Source organism: Emys orbicularis, chromosome 1 (genome assembly GCF_028017835.1).
Source record: "Emys orbicularis isolate rEmyOrb1 chromosome 1, rEmyOrb1.hap1, whole genome shotgun sequence".
Taxonomy (NCBI): domain Eukaryota; kingdom Metazoa; phylum Chordata; order Testudines; family Emydidae; genus Emys; species Emys orbicularis.
The window spans coordinates 3,601,311-3,624,504 of NC_088683.1; the positions used below are offsets into that span (position 1 = coordinate 3,601,311).

At 59.8% G+C, this 23,194-nt stretch overlaps 2 protein-coding genes across 2 annotated transcripts in view; one reads left to right on the top strand and one right to left on the bottom strand.

Moving 5' to 3' along the window:
- Window positions 1–23,194, bottom strand: part of SND1 (staphylococcal nuclease and tudor domain containing 1) — a 434,812-nt gene that overhangs the window by 50,876 nt on the left and 360,742 nt on the right. The gene's annotated exons all lie outside the window — the stretch shown is intronic.
- On the top strand, window positions 1,012–2,949 carry LRRC4 (leucine rich repeat containing 4). Its single transcript, XM_065423345.1, has one exon. It carries the CDS (start codon window positions 1,012–1,014, stop codon window positions 2,947–2,949), a length of 1,938 nt encoding a protein of 645 aa, XP_065279417.1.

Genomic DNA, 23,194 nt, shown 5'->3' on the forward strand with positions numbered 1-23,194 from the left:
CTACCTCAGAGCCGCGGGGGAGCCGGCCGGGGCCGCGGGAGGGGAGCCGGCCGCCCTGCCCAGCCTGTGCCGAAGCCTGGGCTCGGCGCTAACGCTGGCGCGCTCCCCTCAGCAGGACAGCGGCACTTTAGAGCGCCCCCCCCCCCCCACGGCCGCGCGCCCCCTTCCCCGGAGAAGCCGCCGGGTCGCCGCAAAGCGCGAGGAGGCTGCAGCCGGGCAAGGCACCGCAGCCCCGCACACAGAGGAAGGGGGGGCGTGCAGAGTGACCACTAGCCTCCGGCGAGCCCCAGCAGAGCCCCCCGTGGGGAGGGGAGCGAGCACGGAGCGGAGAAAGAGGCTGGCAAAGGGGCAGCGAGCGGAGAGAGCAATTCTCTTTGGTTCCTTGTCTGGCTGTTCCCGGCGGGGGTGGGGGGGCAGGGTGCATGCTCCAGCGATGGAGCAGCGGCCCCAGCAGCTGCGAGCAGCAGCCGGCGCTCGGAGCCAAGGACACATTTGCAAAGCGCTGGCAGCGTTGCTCCCTGGGGCAGAAGGCAACTATGCACCTGCCTAGCCGAACGGGCCTCACCTCCAGCCGGGCTCCTTCCACGCTGCTTTCCCGGCTCCTGCTTTGGATTTACTAGGAGCCATTTTGTCTTTCACCCCCCTTTCCCCTTCCCCCCTCCCCCTTCTTCCCCTTTGTTAATTCAAAACTGAACCGGAGAGGGGATGGGGAGGCTGGAGCGGCGTCCTGCGGTGAGAGCTTAAAGAGCAGCTCACAGACCCCTTCCTCCCCAGGCAGGTGCCAATTACAGAGCAGGGGGCTCGGCTGGGGGGGGCTTTTGCTTTGCTTTGTTTCTTTTTTTTTTTTTTACCCCATTTTCCCCTGATCCCCCCCCCCCCCCGAGCTCCCTCCCCCCGCCCCTTTGTTAGCTGGCGAGAGGAATGAACAGCTGGTTTAAGCCGGGGGAATAGGGCCCCTTCTCCTTTCTGTGCCAAATCCCGGACGATGGTGAATTATGAACGTGCCACATCATGAAGCTCTTGTGGCAGGTAACTGTGCACCACACCTGGAACGCTGCCCTGCTCTCGGTCGTCTACCTCACGGCGCAGGTGTGGATTCTGTCTGCAGCAGCTGCCTGGGCTGGAGCCCCGAACTGCCCCTCCGTCTGTTCCTGCAGTAACCAGTTCAGCAAGGTGGTGTGCACGCGCCGCGGCCTGGCCGAGGTCCCTCAGGGCATCCCTTCCAACACCCGCTATCTCAACCTCATGGAGAACAACATCCAGCTGATCCAAGCGGACACCTTCCGGCACCTGCACCACTTGGAGGTCTTGCAGCTAGGCAGGAACTCCATCCGCCAGATCGAGGTGGGTGCTTTCAACGGGCTGGCCAGTCTCAACACCCTGGAATTGTTTGACAACTGGCTGACCGTCATCCCGAGCGGGGCCTTCGAGTACTTGTCCAAGCTGCGGGAGCTGTGGCTCAGGAACAACCCCATCGAGAGCATCCCTTCGTACGCCTTCAACCGGGTCCCGTCCCTCATGCGCTTGGACCTGGGCGAGCTCAAGAAGCTGGAGTACATTTCTGAGGGGGCTTTCGAGGGATTATACAACCTGAAGTACCTTAATCTTGGGATGTGTAACATTAAAGACATGCCGAACCTCACGCCCCTGGTGGGGCTGGAGGAACTGGAGATGTCGGGGAATAACTTCCCCGACATCAAGCCAGGATCTTTCCATGGGTTAAAGTCTCTCAAGAAGTTGTGGATTATGAACTCCCAGATCAGCCTGATTGAGCGGAACGCATTCGACGACCTCACCTCGCTGGTGGAGCTCAACCTGGCCCACAATAACCTGACCTCGTTGCCGCACGACCTTTTTGCCCCCCTGAGATACCTGGTGGAGTTGCACTTGCACCACAACCCCTGGAGCTGTGACTGCGACATCCTGTGGCTCTCCTGGTGGCTGCGGGAGTACATCCCCACCAACTCCACCTGCTGCGGGCGCTGCCACGCCCCGATGCACATGAGGGGCAAGTTCCTGGTGGAGGTGGACCAGACCTCCTTCCAGTGCTCCGCACCCTTTATCATGGACGCCCCCATGGATCTAAACATCTCTGAAGGACGAGTGGCGGAGCTCAAGTGCCGAACTCCCTCCATGTCCTCTGTGAGGTGGTTGCTGCCTAACGGGACCGTTCTGAGCCACGCGTCCAACCACCCACGGATATCCGTCCTCAATGACGGGACCTTGAACTTCTCCCATGTTTTGCTAACGGACACCGGGGTTTATACGTGCATGGTCACCAATGTGGCAGGGAACTCCAATGCCTCGGCCTACCTCAACGTGAGCACGGCCGAGCTCAACACTTCCAACTACAGTTTCTTCACCACCGTCACGGTGGAAACCACAGAGATCTCCCCCGAAGACATCTCCCCAAAATTCACTAAGCCAGTGCCAACGACTTCAACAGGGTACCAGCCGGCGTACACCACCACCACCACGGTGCTGATCCAGACCACCAAAACGCCCAAGCAGGTGGCGGTGCCCACCGCGGACACTAACGACAAAATGCAGACCAGCCTGGACGAGGTGATGAAGACCACTAAGATCATCATCGGCTGCTTCGTGGCGGTGACGTTGCTGGCGGCGGCCATGCTGATTGTCTTTTACAAACTTCGCAAGCGGCACCAGCAACGCAGCACGGTGACGGCCGCCCGGACCGTGGAGATCATTCAGGTGGACGAGGACATGCCGGCGGCTCCAGCGGCTCCGACCAGCGTATCAGGTGAGGGGGCAGTTGTGCTGCCAACAATTCATGACCATATTAACTACAACACCTACAAACCGGCCCACGGGGCCCACTGGACAGAAAACAGCCTGGGGAATTCGCTACACCCCACAGTAACCACTATCTCTGAACCTTATATAATTCAGACCCACACCAAGGACAAAGTACAGGAAACTCAAATATGACTTTTTTCAGAAATTATAAATGCAATAGAATGCACAAAACAAAACAAGACAGCAACTTTTGTACAGAGTGGGGGAGAGACTTTTTTTCTTGTATATGCTTATATATTAAATCTATGGGCTGATAAGAGAAGCAGATTATATTAAAATTAAAAACCCTATTTTCTAACTTGTAAGTTCTATTTAAAGAAAAAGGGTGGGGGGGGGCAAAATCTAAATCTAAAACCAAACCAATGCCAGAGCGACTTTCTGGAGCGAGGCTGAGAACACAACTAGCGAAGGGACAGGCGGGGAGCGGGGGAAGGAAGTATCACAGAATGCGGCAACACAAACCTGTTTCTACAAAGATCTTTTCTGAAAGCCCAACGTCGATATTTACAGATTTATCTTATTTAAAAAAAGAAGGGAAAAAGCGCACCAAGAATGTGTACTGTGCCAAAACGTTACAAATGCAATAATGGGGTTTTTGTGGGGGTGGGGGGGGAGGAGCTGGAGAGACCGTGGGGCTAGATATATATATGTATTAAACAAAAAAATGCCAATCTTTGCCATGTATCTCAGTAGGGCTGTGCGTGTGCCCGCGTGTACCGGCTCCGTGGGTCTCACGTATCCCAACGGCGCTTCTAAAGAAAGAGCAGTGAAAGAGAGAGAGAAATTGGCGTTGCTCTCAGTCAAATGCTTCCACACTGCACCAGATTCCTGCAGTTCAGTTTAACCCACTGCGCACAGGGAGCATGTGTGTGCGCCTGTGACTTTCCCAGGAGGGAAGGGAGCGAGGGAAGGTTAGGTCAGGTTGGCTAGAGGACATCCTAGCAGCCGTGTGTGTGTGTGTGTGCGCGTGTGTGTAGCTATGGTGCGGGAGAGCTGACAGATGATTGTAGACCATGCTCCAATTTTATGATTTTTTTTTCCCCATCTTTTTTAAGGTGGCAAGAGCTGAAGCTTTCCCCCCCCTCCCCAATTGCTGGGGTTCCCCAATCAATCGAGGGCTCTTTAGATATCTGTCAACTGGTGGGGGTGGGAGCAAATCAAACCAGAGCTGCTGCAAGGCAGAAATACTCTCACTTGTTTATAGAAATGCAACCAGATTACGCATGGGGGAATCGTCAGATTGACAGAAAGTCTCTTGCTCACGCGAGCATCTGGTGAACCCTAGAAGGGGGAAAAAGGCTCTCTTCCCTGTCACATTCACCCAAAGTAACTCGGGAAAGGTGTTTGGGGAGCAGGGAAGCGTTGGGGGAGGTCGTGCGCATTTCCAACGTAACTACTTTCCTTTCTTATCTGAGCTTTAAAAAAAATAAAGTGAAAGGATTCAAATCTAAAGGGTGAGAACAGAAAGAGCAACTCCAGAACAATCTGACTGTACTCTGAGAAACAAGTGTATTTTTGTATTTTAATAAACATTGTTCACATTTTTAATGAAATGTCCCTAACGGATTAAATTGACCAGCTGACCCGAGGAGGAAATCAAACAGAATCAAATCCAAAGGGTTTTGACCTGGAACTGGTCAGAAAAGCCAAAATAAAATAAAATAAAATAAAATAAAAAAATTAAGTGGGGGGATAGGGGAGAAAAACCGAAGTGGTTCATTTAAAAAAAAGCATTGAACATTTTTCAAGCTGGCCGGAGCCTCTCCTCCAATGAAATAAAACCATTGTGAGCGCTAGCAACCGCAGCCGAGTCCGAGATCTTCCCAGATGGTGCAGGGCCCTGGTGTGAGTGGGTGCACGGGGGAGAGCAGCCAGCCCTACTTAGCTGCCGGAGCCCGGGGAGAAATAACTGCAACCTCATCGAGCTGCCCCCCCCCAGCAATAACCCAGCTCCCCTTCCCCCCGCCCCCTCGCAATTAATGCTTGCTCAGGATTCCCAGCAGTTCTCTCCAGAGCAGGGTATTAGATCACCTGCCTGTCTGAGTGCTATTTACATTCACATCCTAAACAAGTTCATGGTGCCCAGAGGGCTGGCTTCCTGACTGGGAGCCTGATGGCTTAGCAAGGCGTGCATTAGCATATCGGGGTCATAGAGGGGGAAGTCGTGGAGCAAGCGGGTGGGCGCAGGTGCCTGGCTGGATGGACAGACAAGACAGCCGGTGGTCTCTCCCCAGCCTCACCCGTTAAGCTGCAGATGCTGAAAGCCCCTGGCCTGGGCTAGTTTGCATGTAGGAATTAGATTGTACAAGGCCTGGCAGGATCTTATTAAAACCAAGAAAAAGGCCAAGCCGGCGCAGGGCCAGCCGGCGGCCTCCCTCGCTTGGGTCCTGCTCCCTGAACCAGGCCGAACCCCCTGCAGGGTCAGCGCCGGACCGATTAGAAGTTATGCAAGGAATGTGCGGGGCGGGGGAGGCCACCCGGCTGATTGCAGGGCGACCCCCCCAGCAAAAGCCAGAGCAGGCAGCCATTGCGCGGGTCCATTAGTCAGCTTGAGTGCTGCACCTCAATAGACTCGGGCAGCAGAGAAATTGCTCTGAAAGGAAATTCTCGCAGGGAGCACGGGCCATTTGAAAAGCAGCTGGGCGGGGGACGTGGGGGGCTGGGAGGAAGTGCAGAGGGACAAAGCCCATTAGCCGTGTGTGTGTGTGTCGGGGGGGGGGGGGGGGCGGGGGGAGGAGGGGATAGCCCTGTCATGAGGAGCTGTAATTGGTCCTGGCCAATGTTGGGGGATCCTGCATTAGCCCATTTCTCAGCTGCCCTCCCCCACGCTCCAAGCGAGCTCAGCAACACAAGAGTCCGGCTCTGCTGCCCCAGAGGCCCGAGCCGGGTCTGGGATGCTGGAGCCTCCAGCCCCGTAGGATTTCAGCTTGTCCCCATGCCAGGAGATGGTCTCTGGGAGAGGGCTGCTGAATGGAATTTCCCCATCTGGCCTTGCAGCACGACGGGGGCTTTTAAAGCGACTGTCTTTAGTCACCATAACGGGTCACCAAATCCGTCCTAACCACGACGGGCCAACGCCCCCCCAGACTCTGAGGATGAGATGTAAGGAGCAAGCTCCCCCCACCCCGGTCACTTTCTTTGTGCCAACCGATGCCAGCTCCTCATTGTGCACAGGCCAGACAGAGCTGCCGTCTGAATGCACAGTTCTTTTCCTAGGGACTCCTGCCAGCCAGGCGTGACCCGCACATGGGGGCTGCAAAGGCCTGTGTCCACTGGCGGTTCTACGGGGCACCCTGGGCGTGGGGGCAGGACAGGGGCCAGTTCCCCAGGCAGGCACAGACGAGGCAGTTAACACTGTGATTTATAGGTTCCCCTGCTGTAAAATATTAATTCGTCATTAAACGAGAGAGGGGCTAAATCCATGAATGAATCACTCGCTAGCTTGTTCCAGGGGAGGGTGCGTGCTGCAGGCTGCCATGCGTGGGGCTGGGCTGGTGCGGGAACGAGACAGAACAGGCCAACCAAAACCAGACTTCACCTCCGGGGCGGTCCCGGCCCTGATCCGCCCTAGCAAGCCAGCCGCCTGCCCAAACTCCCCGTAGGGCCCCGGGCCAGGCCGGCAGCTGCAAGGAATGGATCTCCGAGCATCCTCACATCACCACGCAGCCGCCATCATCAACAGAGAACTTCCCCATGCTTGGGGGGCGGGAGAATCACTGGTGCTGATTCAAGTCCAGAGAAAGTTAAACCTGTCCCCACACACCCTGGGTCGCCGCAGGGAGGGGAGCCCAGCCAGACAATGGCAGCCAAAGAACAAAGGACTTGCCAGTCCACCACACTGTCACGGAGTGTGGGGGAGACAAGGCCCTGCACCCCCGGCTTCCTGCGATTCGCCGGGACGCTCAGCCAGCCAGTAAAGCAGAAGGGTTATTTAGACGAAAGGAACACAGTCCAAGACAGGTCTTGAGGGTACAGACAACAGGACCCCCTCAGTTAGGTCCATCTTAGGGTCCCAGGGACACCACAGCCCCGTTGGGGGGTCAGAGCCCCGTCTGGGCTCCCCTCCATTACACCAGCCAGCTCCAAACTGAAACTCCCTCCAGCGTCTCCCCCGGCTCCTCCCCCAGCCTTTGTCCAGTTCCCAGGCAGAAGTGTCACCTGGCTCCAACCCCCCTCCTGGGTTCTCATGTTACGTGCTCAGGTATCATCCCGCAAGGCCAGTCTCCCATCCCCAATGCAGACCGTCCCAGCCAACCTCCCCTGCAACTTTCCCCGGCCAACACTCCCCACTCAGCATTCAAATACACATTAAGAACAGTCCCACTTCGTCACACACACCCCGCCAGGGGCTTGGGCATCGCACCCCCAGAAACAGGGCAGTGGCTGGCTGTACCCACTGGGTTCCTGCCTCCCTGACCTACACACAACTTTCGCCAAGACACCACATCCAGGAGGAGCCATGAGCTAAACCCCAAATCACCCTGCAGCCCTGTCAACCCCCCAGCCCCAGCGGAGCGAGAGGGGACCCCACCCCCAGGAGCCAGGGTGCTCTGGAGGAGGGGACGGGTCATTTCCAATCTCCTGGCAAACGGCCCCATCCCTTCGCCGCTTGGCGGAAGCACAGCCAGGCAATCTGTGGGTGTCTCCTCGGGGCACGGGGCACTGATACCCCAACAACACTTCTCACCGGACGCCTGCTGGGGGCAAGGCTCTGTCCGCAGGAAAACCCGCCTGCTGTACCCCAGGGGCTAGGGCGGGGAGTCACGGCCCCACTGGGCTCAGCACAGACTGGCGGCCCCCCCGTTCCCTAGAATTAAAGAACAAATTGCTGAGTGTTCCCCCCCCCCCCCAGCATTTCAGGCTCATGTGTCTGGGGAGCATGACTGTTGTTTTTGGCTCTGTGGCAGGAGTCTGGGCCAAGCGGGAGAAGACTGTCCTGGAAGCAAGCAGCGCGGGCTGCATGCCTTGGGGCTGCCAGTACCCCGCGATCCTGTGGCAAAGGCAGCAAGGTCATTAACTTCCCTGCCGCCGGCTGTAGAGACCCCCAACCACTGGGGGAGCCCCCCACCCTCACGGCCTCTGCACCTCGCAGAGCCAAATGCTCCAAGTCAGACTCAGACAGCGCCCGCAGAAGCGGCGGGAGCATCTCGCTGAGGTGCTGTACATTTAATTTAGTCGGGTTATTTATTTATTTTGTGGAAACTGGGAGTGTTTCTGTCAAAACATGTGTCTGATTTTATCTTCCCGGCCGGCTTCTATTGCTCCGGCTGATCGGCTAATGCAAACGCTGCACCACTTCGTTCGGGTTTCTGCTTCAGCTCCGCCACAAACTAGGTCTGTGCTCCGGGCTCTTCCTGCTCTGTGCTCTCCTCCGCCAGGCTCGCCTCCGCCCTCCTACTCCTGGGGGGATCTCCCCTAAACCCGTTCATACAGCGGCAGACAGACAGGGATTGGGCTAGAGCCACACAGTGGTTTTATCTAAGCGCTTAGTTTTAATTTGGGCTTTAAATTAAAATACCAAAGCAAATAATGCTCCTGCTTATAGCAAAAAAATGACTTCAGAGGGAGTGAGAGAACAGCCTCCTCTCTTCAGGAACTCTGCTCAGCGCTCCGGCGAGGGGAGAGCTCTTGGCCGGGGGTGAGTTGCAGCCGGAGAGCACGGCTGCGGTAGAACCCTACAGCTGCTAGAGGCAGCAGAGAGACCGTTCGCTTCCCTTTCTCCCGGAGCTCGGCCAAACTTTGCTCCCTGAATATCGTTCAATAATAATTAAAGCTACGGGAGGCAGTTTATTCAGGGGCTGCAGAGACACGGCTGATCAGCCAACAGCCCAGGCCAGCAAGAGAAGCCAGCGGGGAGGGGTACGGGGATGGAGAGCGGGGCAATCTATGCAGGGGATTCTGGGCAGAAGCCTTTACCATTGATTTCTCACAGACAGGCAGGCGCTGGAATGGTTTTATGACTCCAGGGCTGGGCTCACCCCGGCCCCAGCTTGTTTGGGAATCGAGGGGGCCGAGAGTCGAGACTCAGAAGCTATTGCAGAAGGAATCCCAAAGAGCCAGCGATTCCTGGCGAAGCCGGGCAGGCGTCCAGGGGGAGATGCAGGAACATGGCCAACAGCCACAGTGGGGTGGAAACAGCTTCCGTAATGGCCAGGACCCCCCGCGCCGCGCCAGCAGAGCCCCCTACTGAGGGGGCAGCTCGCAGATCACACGGAGAAGGTGGGGAGGGAGGAGACGGGACAGGCAGAGCAATCTGGGCTATTCCTCTGCCCTACCAGCCATGGCCTACAGTACAGGACTCGGTGAGATGGGGAGCCAGGCCCTGCCGCCCGGTCCCCGTGGGAGGGCTGTGGGGAAGGGGGCTGCAAGGGGAGCAGGGACAGCGGATGGAGCGCAGACCCTCCCAGGGCAGCGCTTGCTCTGACCACGCTCGGGGTGGATTCGAGCAGCTTGGGAAGGCAGCTCCCTCTGTGCGTCGCTCGGGAGCGCGGCGGCCTCGCCGGGCCAGGCCCTGTGCATTGTTTTAGAACAATGCCGAGGGGCCGCGGTTAGTGCTGCTGGCAGACGGTGCAAGGCCCTGACGCCGCGCCCAGGAGTCCTTGTCAAAGCTGCGTTGAATACTCCTCCATCGCCTCGGTGCATCGAGGTCAGCACAACCCCCCAGACACACCCACTCCGGCGCCACGCATGCCAACCACAGAGACCCACGCACAGGCCCGGAAGCCAGCTCAGAACCCCGCCAGATTCCCCAAACCCACAGGCCAGGCACCCCCAGGGCAAAAAGCCCTGGCGAGTTTCTCAGCCGATCACAGACTCGCAGCCCCACGGGGTTAGAAGGGACCGCAAGGGCCACGAGGCAGGCTGTGCTGTGTCTGAACCAATGGCACAATGACGCTGGCGCAGGCTTAGACCAACCTAGAACAGGGGCTGGATTCTCTCACGAAAACCGACAGGATTTGAGAGGCTTTCCGTAGCTAGATTTGCTGTGTGAGAGCGCGGGAGGGAAACGCTGTATAACTGCTAGCTCCTGCCTGCGGCTGAGACGGGGAAGGGGAAGTGACTTGTCCAAGGCGTCAGCGGGATTAGCACTCCTGGCTCTCGGGGGCAGGACGACAGCCAGGTTAGGTGGGTTCCCCAGCTCTGGACTCTCTCAATGAGCCACTGGCGAGGCCCGTCGCACCCCTCCCCTGCAAGCCACAGCACCAGGTTGTAGAGGGACCGCGCAGTAATTAGCTGCAGTGCCTGCAAAAGGCAAATATTTACTAACGAAGAAGATGCACTTTCAAAAGAAGTAAATGTCGCAGCAGCGCCGAGAAATCCGCCCGGTGCCGCAGCCTCCCCGTGGGATGGCGCTGGCAGGGGTCTCTCCCACCAGGCTGCTGGCACCTCCCAGCAGGAAGCTGGTTGGGACAAAGGACGCTTTGCTCCTGGTGAGGTGGGAGACTGTCAAGGTCGGGGCCCTCCATTCAGAGCAGGAATTCTCACCCCCTTCCTCTCCCAGCCATTCCAGGCTGAGGCTGCATTTCTTGTGCCGAGGGCTAGGGCGTGGGCCAGGGCACCGAGACAGATTCTGGCTTTCGGTGCCATGAGAAATGGGCAGTGTTTCCCGTGGGGACTCCCAACAGTCACATGACCCCAGCCTCACACTGGGCCCGCTTTGTGGGTTCCCGGGAAGGGCTGGATGGGGCTAGCTCCAGTGGAGAGCACTTAGGACAAGCAGCTAGTTTTCCAGGGTGACCTGACTCTGCCAAATAACTGTAAGCTCAGCAGATCTGCTCCCGGGGTGGATGCAGACCCCCAGCGGCTGCCCTTAAGGACAACACTGGGAGCTCCGCTTCAGCCTGCAGAGCCACCCCAGCCAAAGGGGAGCTGGAGTCTGGGCCTCTTTGAGCCAATAGCAGGGCTTCAGCCGAGCTCCTGCAGCCTGCACTGCAGACAATGGAGTTCCACAGATGTCAGCAAGGGCTGAATTGGGCCAGCAGAATTCTTTAGCGCCGGGGATGATGCTTGAACAGGAAAGCTCACAGCTTGCCTCCTACGGCCCAGGCTGAATCTGCAAGGCTGGCAGCGAGGGGAAAAACAAGCAGTCGTTTACTTGGAAACCGAGCAAATTTGTTATGGCATCAGTGTGACACAAGCCTGGAATCCGACGAGGAGACGGCACCGAGTCAACCCAGGCTTTGCAGAAGCAAAATCCTTCCCTCCAGTGCCGGCATCCCCGGGTGAACTCCTCTGGCTGTGTCAGGCAGGAGCTCAGGCTCAAAGGGTTCCCTTCCAGCCTTAGTGTGTGCCAACTGCCTTTCCAATGGAGCTGAGCGACAGGAGTCCTGCCTTGCCTTCGCTCACTTCTCCCCGCTGAAAGGGCTTCCCAAATGGGCCCCGCCCAGCTGCCGGAGGGGAGGGGGGCAGGATTAGGGTGACCCCATGCGGCAGTAATGATGGTTCCTGTCACAGAAACTGCATTCCGGAGTCTGGCCTTGAGTCGGGGACATTTCTCAATGGAACCCAGCAGGTTCGCAGCGAGGGGCAGTCTGCAGCTCCAGCCCGTTCTAAGGAGCACTCAAATGCCTTCCCCACACACGGACAAGCCGATGCCAAATCACCCGGTTGTTCAGAGACGTTCCCCACAGAACCCAACTGGGGTTAACGGTAATTATTCTTACTGCTGCAGATATTTTTGGCTTCGTTGCTGCGGATGTTTTTGCAGATCTGCATGAGTTTACAGTAGCAGCAGCCGACTGGCATGCACCCTCGTGGGGGTTCTCGTAGTCCCACCCGGGGCGGGGGCGGTTATACTTCAAAGAGGTGCCCAGGTGTCACAATGAGGGACACGAAAGATGCATTTAATTTAAAAAAAAAAGTGTTTAGAATCTTTTTATAGCCCATGGTAGTTTTCCTGTAACCCACAAAAGCTACACCGTGTGCATATGGGCGCGTCCAGTCATCAGATGGGTGGTAGCAACTCCAGCCAATGATGGTGGAGTTTAAAGGACTACAGTCCTGTATTTCACACTTGAATGATTAAATTTAGTCTCCAGTTTTTGCATATACATACACATATATGCACACGCACACACACGTAACATGTGTGTCACATATTGGTATGCATATAGAAACGGTTCATGGTTTTACAGTGTATCGAGTTAAATGTCCCTATTCTGCATGTGTATTATCTGTATGCAATAGAGATAATGCACATTTACATACACTGTGTGTATGTGATGTCCCTGTTATATACTGTAGCTTGCCTACAGCTCTGTACATTACATTGATATAGTTTAATATTTAAAATGCATCGAGCTATTGCACAAAACTTTGTGTACACTAGTGTGTGGGTGTGTGAGATCTGCAGTGGCGAGGTACGGCGCACACACGGATTAGAAGATCCTGTTTCCAGGAGTGCAATACGACTATAAAACCACAAGCCATTTATCCTCTTCCAGCACAACCAACTGCTACAGGGCTCTTGTCAACTGGAACGTGATCCTTCCCCAAAATGAGCTAGCGCTGGGTTAGTCATAGGCTCGCTCGCTTCACCTGCCTGGTGAGTCAGCAGCCAGCCAGAGACAATATTTTAAAAATACCTCCTCCTCCTCCTGCCAGACTAGGAAAATTAGAAGGTATTTGGTTTCCACTTCTCCCAGCAAGGCTCTGCTCTCCCCGCCTCATCTAGCATCCCAACAACTCCCCTCCTCGGAGGGCTGACGCCACGAAGGGCTTTGCCCGCTCGCCCTAGAGAACCTAACGATTTCAAGAGAACTCTTCTGCTGTTCCCAGCCAGAGAGCAGGCTACAGCGGAGTGGCCAGTGCTGGTGTTAAAGGAAACACCCACGAAGGCGGGACCCAATGCAGGCTATTTTGTATGTAAAGGAGCCGGAATAATACGTTATCCTATTAGCATCCAGGGCCAGCGCTTCCACTAGGCTACCCTAGGCGGTCACCTAGGGCAGCAGGATTTGGGGGCGGCATTTTGCCGTCCTCGGCGGCAATTCAGCGGCGGGGGTCCTTCCGCTCTGGGTCTTCGGTGGAAATTCGGCGGGGTCCTTCACTCACTCCGGGACCCGCCGCCGAAGCGCCCCGAAGACGCGGAGCGGAAGGACTCCCGCCGCCGAATGCTCTGAGGAGGAGCGCTGCTGCCTTGGGCGGCAAAAACCCTGGCGCCGCTCCTGTTAGCATCAGCCTCTGTGATCTCCCAATGGACTCCACTGCTTGTGACATGGCAGCATTTCTTCCCCGGTCAGTTGGCTTCCGCAAGGCTGGAGAAGGAAGGCGTGGCTGCAAGGTGGGGATGGGGGAGTGACTGAAGGGAACGGGGGTGTGTGTGAGAGAAGATGGTTTGGAGCAAGAGCTGGTGGATGGACCGTGCGCACGTGCGAGCATGTCACACTTGGAGCAGCGCTGGGCTCTACAAGCGTGCAAATACACACACACGTGCACTTGAATCTTCCTGCAGCCCAGCCCCTGATCTCAGCAGGACGCTGGCACATGCGCAGGGTGACCGTCCCGTGCCAGATTCTGAGCTCGCTCACCCCAATGACCCTCCTGGAGTCAGGAGAATTACTCCACACTTACATTAGCCCGAGGAATCGGACAGTGGCCCTTCTGTGGCCCCTGGCTAGCGAGCCTCACATACCACAGCAAAGCTTTCATTAGTCAGATTGATTTGCATTGGTTGGTTTTTGTCCCCCTTCTATGGTAGCAGGTGTAGAGAGTGTGTATGCGTGCGTGCGTGCGTAACAACCCTCCTTAGACTCACAACCACCACGGAAGCTGATGGGGGGGAGGGAGCACTGCACCCCCCCCCATTTCCTTTGTTGGCCTTTCCCACCGTCCCAACCCCTCTTCTCTTCCCCACAGACAGTTACTCTTCAGAAGACCCCGAACCGCTGCAGCAGCCCAGCTCGCAGCAGCTGGGTCCTTTTGCTGACACGGGTTTCCCTGAGCTCTCGCTCCTCTGAGGGGCGAGTTGTCGAGAGGAGCTGAAATCAGAGCCAGGCTGTCATTCCCCCAAAGAAAATGGACTTGCTACAGGGCAGGCTGTTATTCCAGCCACTCCAGCAGCGTCAACATCCCTGCTTTACCCCCGAACCTTCGGGGACATGGCCAGTAAATCCTCCCCCCTCCCCCAAAGACCTGGAATTTGGGGGGACTTATCCGGTCAGCTCTTCTCCACCAGCATTTCCTTTAAAGGGATCTTCGGCCTTGCTGGGTCAATTTCTCTTTGATCCTTTTGCAGATGGGGCTGGGGGAGCTGCAGCTTTGGATCTCAGGGGCCCAGCGGGCAGCAGCAGGGAAAGCGCTGGCCTAGGAAACCTACATTCAATTCCTGGCTCTGCCACCGACTGGCTGAGTGACCTTGGACAAGTCTCTTCGCTTCTTTGCGCCCTGCTCCCATCTGTCCTGGCTGTGAGGATCGGGAGCTCTCGGAGGCAGTACTGTGTCTGTGCCGCACCCGGACACCAGACACAGCTCCATTGATCCCAACACGTGGGCAGAGTACAGGCGTGCTTGGGGAATACCCCAGACAAGGACCCCAAGGGGCGGACAAGTCCCTCTGGCCCTAGGGATCCGCCACCCCCAACACCGATTCGGGAGGGTCAGAGTGGTGAGCATGCTCGGGGAGGAACGCTGAGCGGACAGGAAGGCAAATCCACGCTCTCTGAGCTGGGGACCCCACAGCTCAAGGATGAGCAGAGGAGGGGCATGGAGGCCATACGAGCCATGCAGCCAGGCCATATCGGTGGCACGGGCAGAGGCCGCTGGTGCCAAAGGATGTATCAAAGACTGCTGGGAGAGTCCTGCACGTCACCTGCCAGCACGTAGGGGCTCTGGACAGATGCTGACAACTCCCTGTGTTTTGGTTGCCGCCCTGGGGCTATCGCAGACCCATGTGGAGAGGGGATCCTGGCCCCGCCATGGGCTCGGGCAGATCTCCAGGGCTCTCCTGATGTGTCACACGTGCCAGAGGCTCTCTGGGATGTGAGGCACAGACGGCAAGGCTGCCCTCAAGGAGCTACGAAGCACAGCTTCCAGCAGCTGTGAGAACCTCTCCATCCTCGGGCAGCAAATGTGGGAGCTGCTCAGAATGTCCCCAGCCCCCCAACTGCAAAGCCAGCCAGGCTGAAGCACTGGCCGCCGAGGAGCTGCCCCTGGAGGTTACAAACAGCAGGCTGCTCATGCTGCGGTGGGTGAAGACGCGGGACCAGACGGATGGAACGAGGATTAAATAACGAGAAGGACAGAGACGGGGACTCAGGAGCATCTGCTCAGCCTGGCTCCATTCAAGAGCAAATTCAAAACTGATCAAAAAAGGAAATACTTATTCTGCACACAGTGACGTTAGCCTGTGGAACTCCCTGACACTGGATGTCACTGAGTTCAAGACTTAGCAAGATTCAGAGAGGGACTGGACATTTCCGTGGATCACAAGAATTATCCAGAGTTGTTACAGCTAATGGGGTGGATATAAAACCTCCAGCTTCGGGGCTAAAGCCAATCTCTGCCGGGGGCGGGGGACGACCTTTATGGGCGACTGATTATCCCCTAGCTGCTATTGAACGGTTCTTGCATCGTCCTTGGAAGCAGCTGGGGCGGATGCTGGGCTGGCTGGACTGGGGCGGGAGCCAGTGGGTGTGCTGAATGTGAAGCGCTAGAGGGGCGCTCTCTTTCCAGGTGCCACGTGGGAGCTGGGCACAGTAGGCAGAGTGCATTCTGGCCAGCGCATGCTATAATGGCCCTGTGGGGCCTTCCTCCGGCTCTGCTCGGCCGCCAGGCTCAGACCTCAGGAGCTCGGCACCGCGGGCACTGGCTGGAAGAGGATGCATCGCTCTCCAGGGTGCAGCATCCCTCTGCTCTCACGTCGAGGGGACCTCCATGGTGGGCCGCTGGAACAGCACCAGACCATACAACGCCCAAGCTGGGTCAGAGCAAGGGTCCATCCAGCCCAGTGTCCTGTCTGCCGACAGTGGCCAATGCCAGGTGCCCCAGAGGGAATGAACAGAACAAGGAATTATCAAGGGATCCATCCCGTCACTCATTCCCAGCTTCTGGCAAACAGAGGCTTGGGGATACCCAGAGCATAGGGTTGCGTCCCTGACCAGCTTGGCTAATGGCCACTGATGGACTTATTGTCCAGGAATTATCTAAATCTTTTCTGAACCCAGTTATTCTTTTGGCCTTCACAACATCCCCGACCAGGAGCTCCCCAGGCTGACTGCGCGCTGTGTGAAGAAGTACTTCTGTACATGTGTTTTAAGCAGCGCCGGTCACTGGCCCCCTGGCCTGGCCTTGGTGACTAATCCACCCCCCTGCTGCGCTGACTGGCCAGACGCACCATGGCCCGTCTCCTTGCTCTCGATCCCCACAAGAGCAGTGGCCCTTTGCCCATCAGCCTTGCGCCAAGAGCCCTGACTTGAGGACCTCCCGGTCCCTCGCATTGGCATTGGTCTGGAAGCCCTCCCTGCGTGGAGCTTTCCACCAGGGCCTCTCACAGGACGTCCCCACCACAGGGCGTGTGCCCGCCCAGGGCGCACACACAGCATCCTCCTGGCTGAGTGCCCTGGGCCATGGTGCTTCTCCGGCGGGTTCAAGGCAGCCCCTTCCACACCATCACCGAACAAGCCGAGGGAACTTGCCTCATTGCTCAGCCTGGCACGGGGCACCCTGCAGCCTGGCTGGCCCAGACACCCAGCTCTTGCTGGGGAGGTCCCATCAGCTGCCTCACCTGGTGCTGACACGAAGCCCGTGCCCCTCAGAGCCTGGTCCCCATCGCACCCGCTCAGCAGCCTGGCTGGCTCCAGCGTGGCCCGTGTCACGTGCAGCATGGCTGGTGAGCGACCGGGCCTGGGGCCTGCAGGCGCTGGGACGCAGGCCAGGTTTAGGGTTACCGCCCGCTGGGTCCCCTGGGATGTGGTTACCGCAGCGACACTAAACCCCATAATCCTCACCTACCCCCAAGTGCCCGGCAGCAGCTTGCTGGGAGTGAGCCACCCGTCCTGTGCTCCAGCACCACAGCCTGACCCAGCCCAGCTAGTCCTCGCCAGCCCAGCGCAGGGCCCTGCCAGCTTTGCCCTCCGAATTCAGACGCTCCAGGGGTCAGTGGCCTGCTCCGATACCAGACAGCAGTGCCACCCTGGGCAAATACTCCCCCCTTCTATCCAAGTGCTTTACGATCAGCACATCCCAATACCAGAGAGGGGGAAACGGAAGCACGGAGTCTTGCCCACGGTCACCCAATGGGGTGGTGGCATAGCGGGCATGGGACCCAGGATGGCCAGCTCTCCCCCCTGCTTTATAAAATACCCAGCCCGGCCGTTCGAATTGCCGCTTCGCTTCTGCAGCCCGGCTACCTGAGAAGCAGAGCCTGCAAAGCGCCGGCCAGGGAGCAGCAGGGCTCTGACGCTGGGGTCAAGGGCTCGGCACGACACTGCTTTTCAGTCCTGCAGCGTGACAATAATCCGCCCCGCGGGACCCACAACGGCCTCCGCGCTAATTTTATCACCTCCATTTAATTACAATCTCTCCCGTCCTGACTGGTTCAAGCAAACTCCCCCCAAGGTAGATTGTGATACAATGAGCGCTCGGCGCCGTGCGCTGCCCTCCCCACTACGCTCATTGAGCAGACATTGGCCACCTTGGCTCCAGCAGCTGGACTGCACAGCTGGGTGTGCACATGGGGGGGGCCTGGGGGCCTGTCGTGGGGCGGAGGGGGAAGAGGACAGGGTTTCCAGGGCACCTTGCCAGTATGAAAGAGCGGCGCCCCCGAAGGCAGGGCCCCCGCAGTGGGCTGAACGGGATCTGCTCGGGTCCCTCCCCCTGGGATGAAGGCGAAGTGTGCCGAGCCGTCCCCTCCCCGCTCCGCGAAGGGATGAGCAGCCGGGCGTTCGCGTGGGCACCTCTCCCTAGGCCTCGTGTTTTCAAGGCTTCGCTGCAGACCCGCCTCGCCCAGGGCTGCTCGGCCTGCTGCCCCAGCACACATGGCCCCAGGCTCCCTCCGGGTCCCCCACCGCACCCCCTGCCTCCAGCGCTGGGCAGAATCTGCCAAGAGCTGTGCTGCCTCTCCAGCGCCCCCCTCTGGCCAGCCCAGGATTGCACTGACTGGCTCTGGAGCACTGCGATTGGAAGGGGGTGGGGCAGGAGGCGGGGCTCAGATGGTGGGAGGAGTAAAGGGGAAATTCTCCAGGCCCCACGGACTAGAAACCACAGCCAACAGCAGCTAAGGATGCCCTGCCCATTAAAACAGAACCCCCCAGCCGGCAAGAGCACCAGGAAGGGAGGGAGGCTGCTGCTGCTGCTGCAGCCCACGGCGGTCACGGTGCTTAGCCCAGAGTTTCCAATGGTGGGAGTTTTTAGCCCTATCTGTGCCTCCCCCACGCTCCTCGCGACACAGCGCTGCCAGGGCTGTTTCATCACTACAGCACGCTTGTAAGTGCCCCCCCGTGAACAGCCTCTCTCCAGCATGGGGTGAAATCCTTTGCCGGGGGGGGGGGGGGGGAATTATTCAACTGGCTTTACGGACCGGGAAGATCACGCAGCAAGCGGGCGCTGGAGCAGGGATAGAGCCCAGGCGCTCTGACTCCCAGCCCCCCCACTGCTCGCAGTGGGGCTCAGCATCTCCGGCGGGAGGCTGGGGATACTCCATGCAGCCGCTGCCACCGATGAGCTAATCAATCCATGTCCTGCGCTTCAGCGGCAGGCACGAGGGGTCAGAGCAGGGGTGGGCAAATGCCGGCCCGTGGGCCATAGCCGGCCCGCCAGCCATTTTAATACGGCCCTTGAGCTCCTGCTGGGGAGCAGGGTCTGGGTCTTGCCCCGCTCCTGTGCTCCAACTGGGGAGCAGGGTCGGGGGCCACTCAATGCGGCTCCTGGAAGCAGTGGCATGGCCCCCCCTCTGATTCCTACGTGTAGGGGCAGCCAGGGGGCTTCGCTCTGCATGCTGTCCCTGCCCCAAGCGCCGCCCCCGTAGCTCCCATTGGCCGGGAACCGTGGCCAATGGGAGCCACAGGGGTGGTGCCTGCAGATGGGGCAGAGTGCGGGGCAGCGTGCAGAACCTCCTGGCCGCACCTCCACGTAGAAGCCGGAGAAGGGACATGCCGCTGCTTCTGGGAGCCACTTGAGGTAAGTGCCGCCCAGAGCCTGCACCCCTGAGCCTCTCCCCATGTCCCAACCCCTTGCCCCAGCCCTGATCCACCTCCTGCCATCTGAACCCCTCAGTCCCAGCCCAGAGCACCCAAGCCCCTCAGTCCCAGCCCCACTCCAGAGCCCGCACCCTGAGCCGGAGCCTGCACCCCTTCCCGCACGCCAACCCCCTGCCCTGATCCCCCTCCTGTCCTCTGAACCCTTCGGTCCCAGTCAGGAGCACCCTCCTGCACCCCAAACCCCTCATCTCCAGCCCCACTCCAGAGCCCGCACCCTCAGCCGAAGCCCTCACCCCGCCATGCCCCAATCCCCTGCCCCAGCCCAGAGCCCCCTCCTGCTCCTCAAACTCTCATCCCCGGCCCCACCCCAGAGCCTGCACCCCCAGCCGGAGCCCTCCCCCCACCCCAATTTCGTGAGCATTCATGGCCCGCCATACAATTTCCATACCCAGATGTGGCCCTCGGGCCAAAAAGTTTGCCTACCTCGGGTCAGAGGAAAGCCGCTCGTGGACACGCACGTTGTCTGCAAGAGCGGTGGCTGGCTGCTGCGTCTTGGTCAGCGCAGGACCAGGTGCTGTCCCACTGCTAGGCGAGGGGCCAACCAGAGCGGCTTAGCCACCCCCACAGCACTGGAGCAGCCGGCGGGCGCCCCATCCGCATGCCACAGCTAGCACGCAGGGAGCTCGGCCAATGAGCCTCTGGATTGGTGGTGGAGCCGCTGCCTGGGCTGGTGCCAGATCAGAGAGGAGCTTTCTGGCTCTAGCGCCCCTCTCTGGGGGGGCCTGGCACGACACGGGCGTCACGCAGCCGCCAGCTTGCTCCCTCCCTGCTCTGGAGCGCGCGCGCACAGGGGAGAGGAGTTTAATTAATTTACCACATAAGCGAGCCATGGTTCACAGCAGCCTCTGAAACTGGGCTCGCGTTAACGCGCGGCTCAATGTGCACAAAGCCCAAACGCTTGCGCTCGCTCGGCCGTGGGCAGCTGAGCTTCATTGGCAGCGCCCGGCGCGCGGGCTCAGAGCTGGCCTGCTTGCTGCAGCCTGTCGGTACGAACAATGCCGCTCCAGAAAGCCACAGCTGGTGCAAGTGACCTTTCCCGTCGCGATTGACCCTGAAGCTCGCGGACCCCCCTTCGTCCAGGAAAAACGCACCCAGTGGTGCCCTGCCTGCCCTGCAACCACCAGGAGTGGGGATGGCAGAGGCCCAGGAGTCCAGCTGCCCACCCCTCTCCTGGTGCAGGGCGGATCCCACCGCACAGACAGCAAGACAAGACACTTCGCCGTGCGCCTGGCATCGCCTCCCTCCCGCCGTCAGGGGAGCAGCACCCCTCCCTCTCCCGTGCCAGGGCGGCCCTAAGGCACGAGGCTTATTGCTGGGGTCTGCGTGGAGCTGGCTCAGGCTACGACCCAGTGACGTCCCCCAGGAGGCGGCGTAGGGACCTGTGCGCCTGTGACAGAGGCCAGGGCCGCCAGGAGTTCCCGGGCACTTCCCGGGGTCACAGCGCCGGCGGGTGGCAGCGAAGGTGTAAGGAGCGGGGGATGGGCCGGCCTTTCCCGAACTGGTACCGCCAGGCAGCCCGGCCTGGCTTCCCGCCACCCACATCTCTGCCCAACTGGCCAATACAAGCCATGTTCTGCAGCGCCAGGCACAGGTCAGAGACCGATCCCGGCAGGCTCCCGGCGCGCCTCAGGCTGGGCCAAGGCCGTCGGCAGCTCGACCAGACCACCTGGAAATCTTCCCCTAAAGCCTCTTTCGCTAAGTAACACCCCAGCCCCGGGCTCGCCCCTGAGCTCTGCCAGTGCCCCTCACTCCTGACCCGCAACCCCCTGCTAGCCCAGCCCAGCCCTGGGCTCCCCCCTGAGCTCTGTCGGTGCCCCTCACTCCTGACCCGCAGCCCCCTGCTAGCCCAGCCCAGCCCCGGGCTCCCCCCCAGCCCTGCCAGTGCCTCTCACTCCTGACCCGCAGCCCCCTGCTAGACCAGCCCTGGGCTCCCCCCCAGCCCTGCCAGTGCCCCTCACTCCTGACCCGCAGCCCCCTGCTAGCCCAGCCCAGCCCAGCCCAGCCCAGCCCTGGGCTCCCCCCCAGCCCTGCCAGTGCCCCTCACTCCTGACCCGCAGCCCCCTGCTAGCCCAGCCCTGGGCTCCCCACACCCAGCTGTGCCAGTGCCCCTCACTCCCGACCCCAACCCCAGGCTCCCCACACCTGCCCCATTGTGAGACGATATATAATTTGGACTCAGAAGTACAAGGCCGCCAATCTCCTTTCATGTGCTGAGCTTGGAGTTGGCCCCCAATGCTGCCACTGTAGCTTGCACACGACCCACCCACCCCCTTGTCTTGTGGGAGGTTCTGGAGCCCACGAAGGAAACCCAAGTCAGACCCCCTCAGCCCAGCACATGGCCAGGCGCCAAGTGCCCAACCCTACAAACAGGGGGGTCCACGAGGAGCCGCTACCTGGGAACCTCCGGAACCGTTCCCTAAGCCTCACGCCAGAGCTCAGGGGCTGGGTGCCACCCCACGGCCTGGGCACACTGCAGAGAGGACAGGCACGTGCCAGTCCTGTGCCGCCTCCCGAGGACCCAGCTGAGCACACGCGGTGCCGCCCAGGCCATGCCAGTGCCCACGGAGTGTACACACGAGCCTGCTCAAAGCGTCATTCTGCCCTGCCTCGGCCCCTCGTGCTCTGGGGCCAGGGACGCTCTGGCTGGGCGATGCTGGCCTGCGAGGGGAGAGTTTAAGACCCTTCCCAGCCCCACAAAGAGAGAGCATCGGCCCCCAGCCCTGGCAACCCCAAACGCCTCCTTCCCTCCTCCGCAGGGAGACATCACTTAAAGCCACCGAGGATCTCGCTGGCATGGAGCAAAGCCACCGGGGTCCGGCCAGGCCGGCGCTCCGCTCTCCAGCCCCGTCAGGCTGCCGCCAGCTACTCTCTCTCCATTACAGACGATTACAGGTGCGAATCCCAGATGCCCGCAGAGCTGGTGCTACGAGCTCTCATGCCCGAGGCCGCCTTCCAGCACGGGGAACAACAGCTGCGAGCCGTGTTCGAAGGACCGGCCAAGCCAGCTTTCTCCTCTTCCCTGCAGCCCTCGCTGAGCCAGGCTGGTGTGGGCAGGTGAACCAGCCCCAGCGAGGCGCTGAGCTAGTGAAACAGACGCATGCTGGATGGCAGGAGCCAGATGAGGTGGCGTGGCCGGGAGAGGGGGGTGGTCAGCTGTGCTTAAGTGATTATGTAACATATTTAGGCGAGGAGAGATGCGGCCAGGGAAAGACAGGCCAGGGATTAGCGCTGGAGGAAGGAGGCTGTGGACTCCGGGATCGGCACTAAGGCGGCAGAGTTGTGTGCGCACGCGGCGGCTAGCAGCATCTGCTCACCGGAGCCAGCTCTTGGGGCTGTCAGAGCAGAATGGCTCCCCTCGGGCCCAGGCCGGGTCACCCCCCACGCCAGGGGCAGCGCTGCGTGCAATCAGAGGACAAGGGAGAAATGGAGCAGCCAGCTCTGGGATGGGAGCTCTGGAGACGAGCAGCGTGCCAGGCAAGAGAGAGGCAGCGCCGGGTGCGCAGGCAGCCGGACGTCCTTGCCAAGATTAAAAATATCCGGGAGCAACGGCCGCCGAGCTGCCCACGCAGAGATGAACAGCCAGTGCCAAGACACGGGACCCCCATGCTAAATCAGCAACGATCGCACCCCTTGAGACATTAACCCCCCTGGCGCCCAACAGCCCACGGTGTGAGCGGAATGGAGGGGATTTCCCCTCCCCACCCAACGCCGCCAGCACCATTCCCGGAGACGCCCGCCACCCGAACAGCAGGGGTCGCCGCGGGTCGGGGGGCGGCGCTGTGGGGGAGGGAGCCCAGAACTGGCACAGTACAGGAGATCAGAAACTGTGGGTCAGGGCTGGGGGGCACCGGTAGAACGCAGGCGGCGGGGACGGAATACCAGGGGGCCGCGGGTCAGGGCTGGGGGGCGCCGGTAGAACGCAGGCGGCGGGGACGGAATACCAGGGGGCCGCGGGTCAGGGCTGGGGGGCGCCGGTAGAACGCAGGCGGCGGGGACGGAATACCAGGGGGCCGCGGGTCAGGGCTGCGGGGCGCCGGTAGAACGCAGGCGGCGGGGACGGAATACCAGGGGGCCGCGGGTCAGGGCTGGGGGGCGCCGGTAGAACGCAGGCGGCGGGGACGGAATACCAGGGGGCCGCGGGTCAGGGCTGGGGGGCACCGGTAGAACGCAGGCGACGGGGA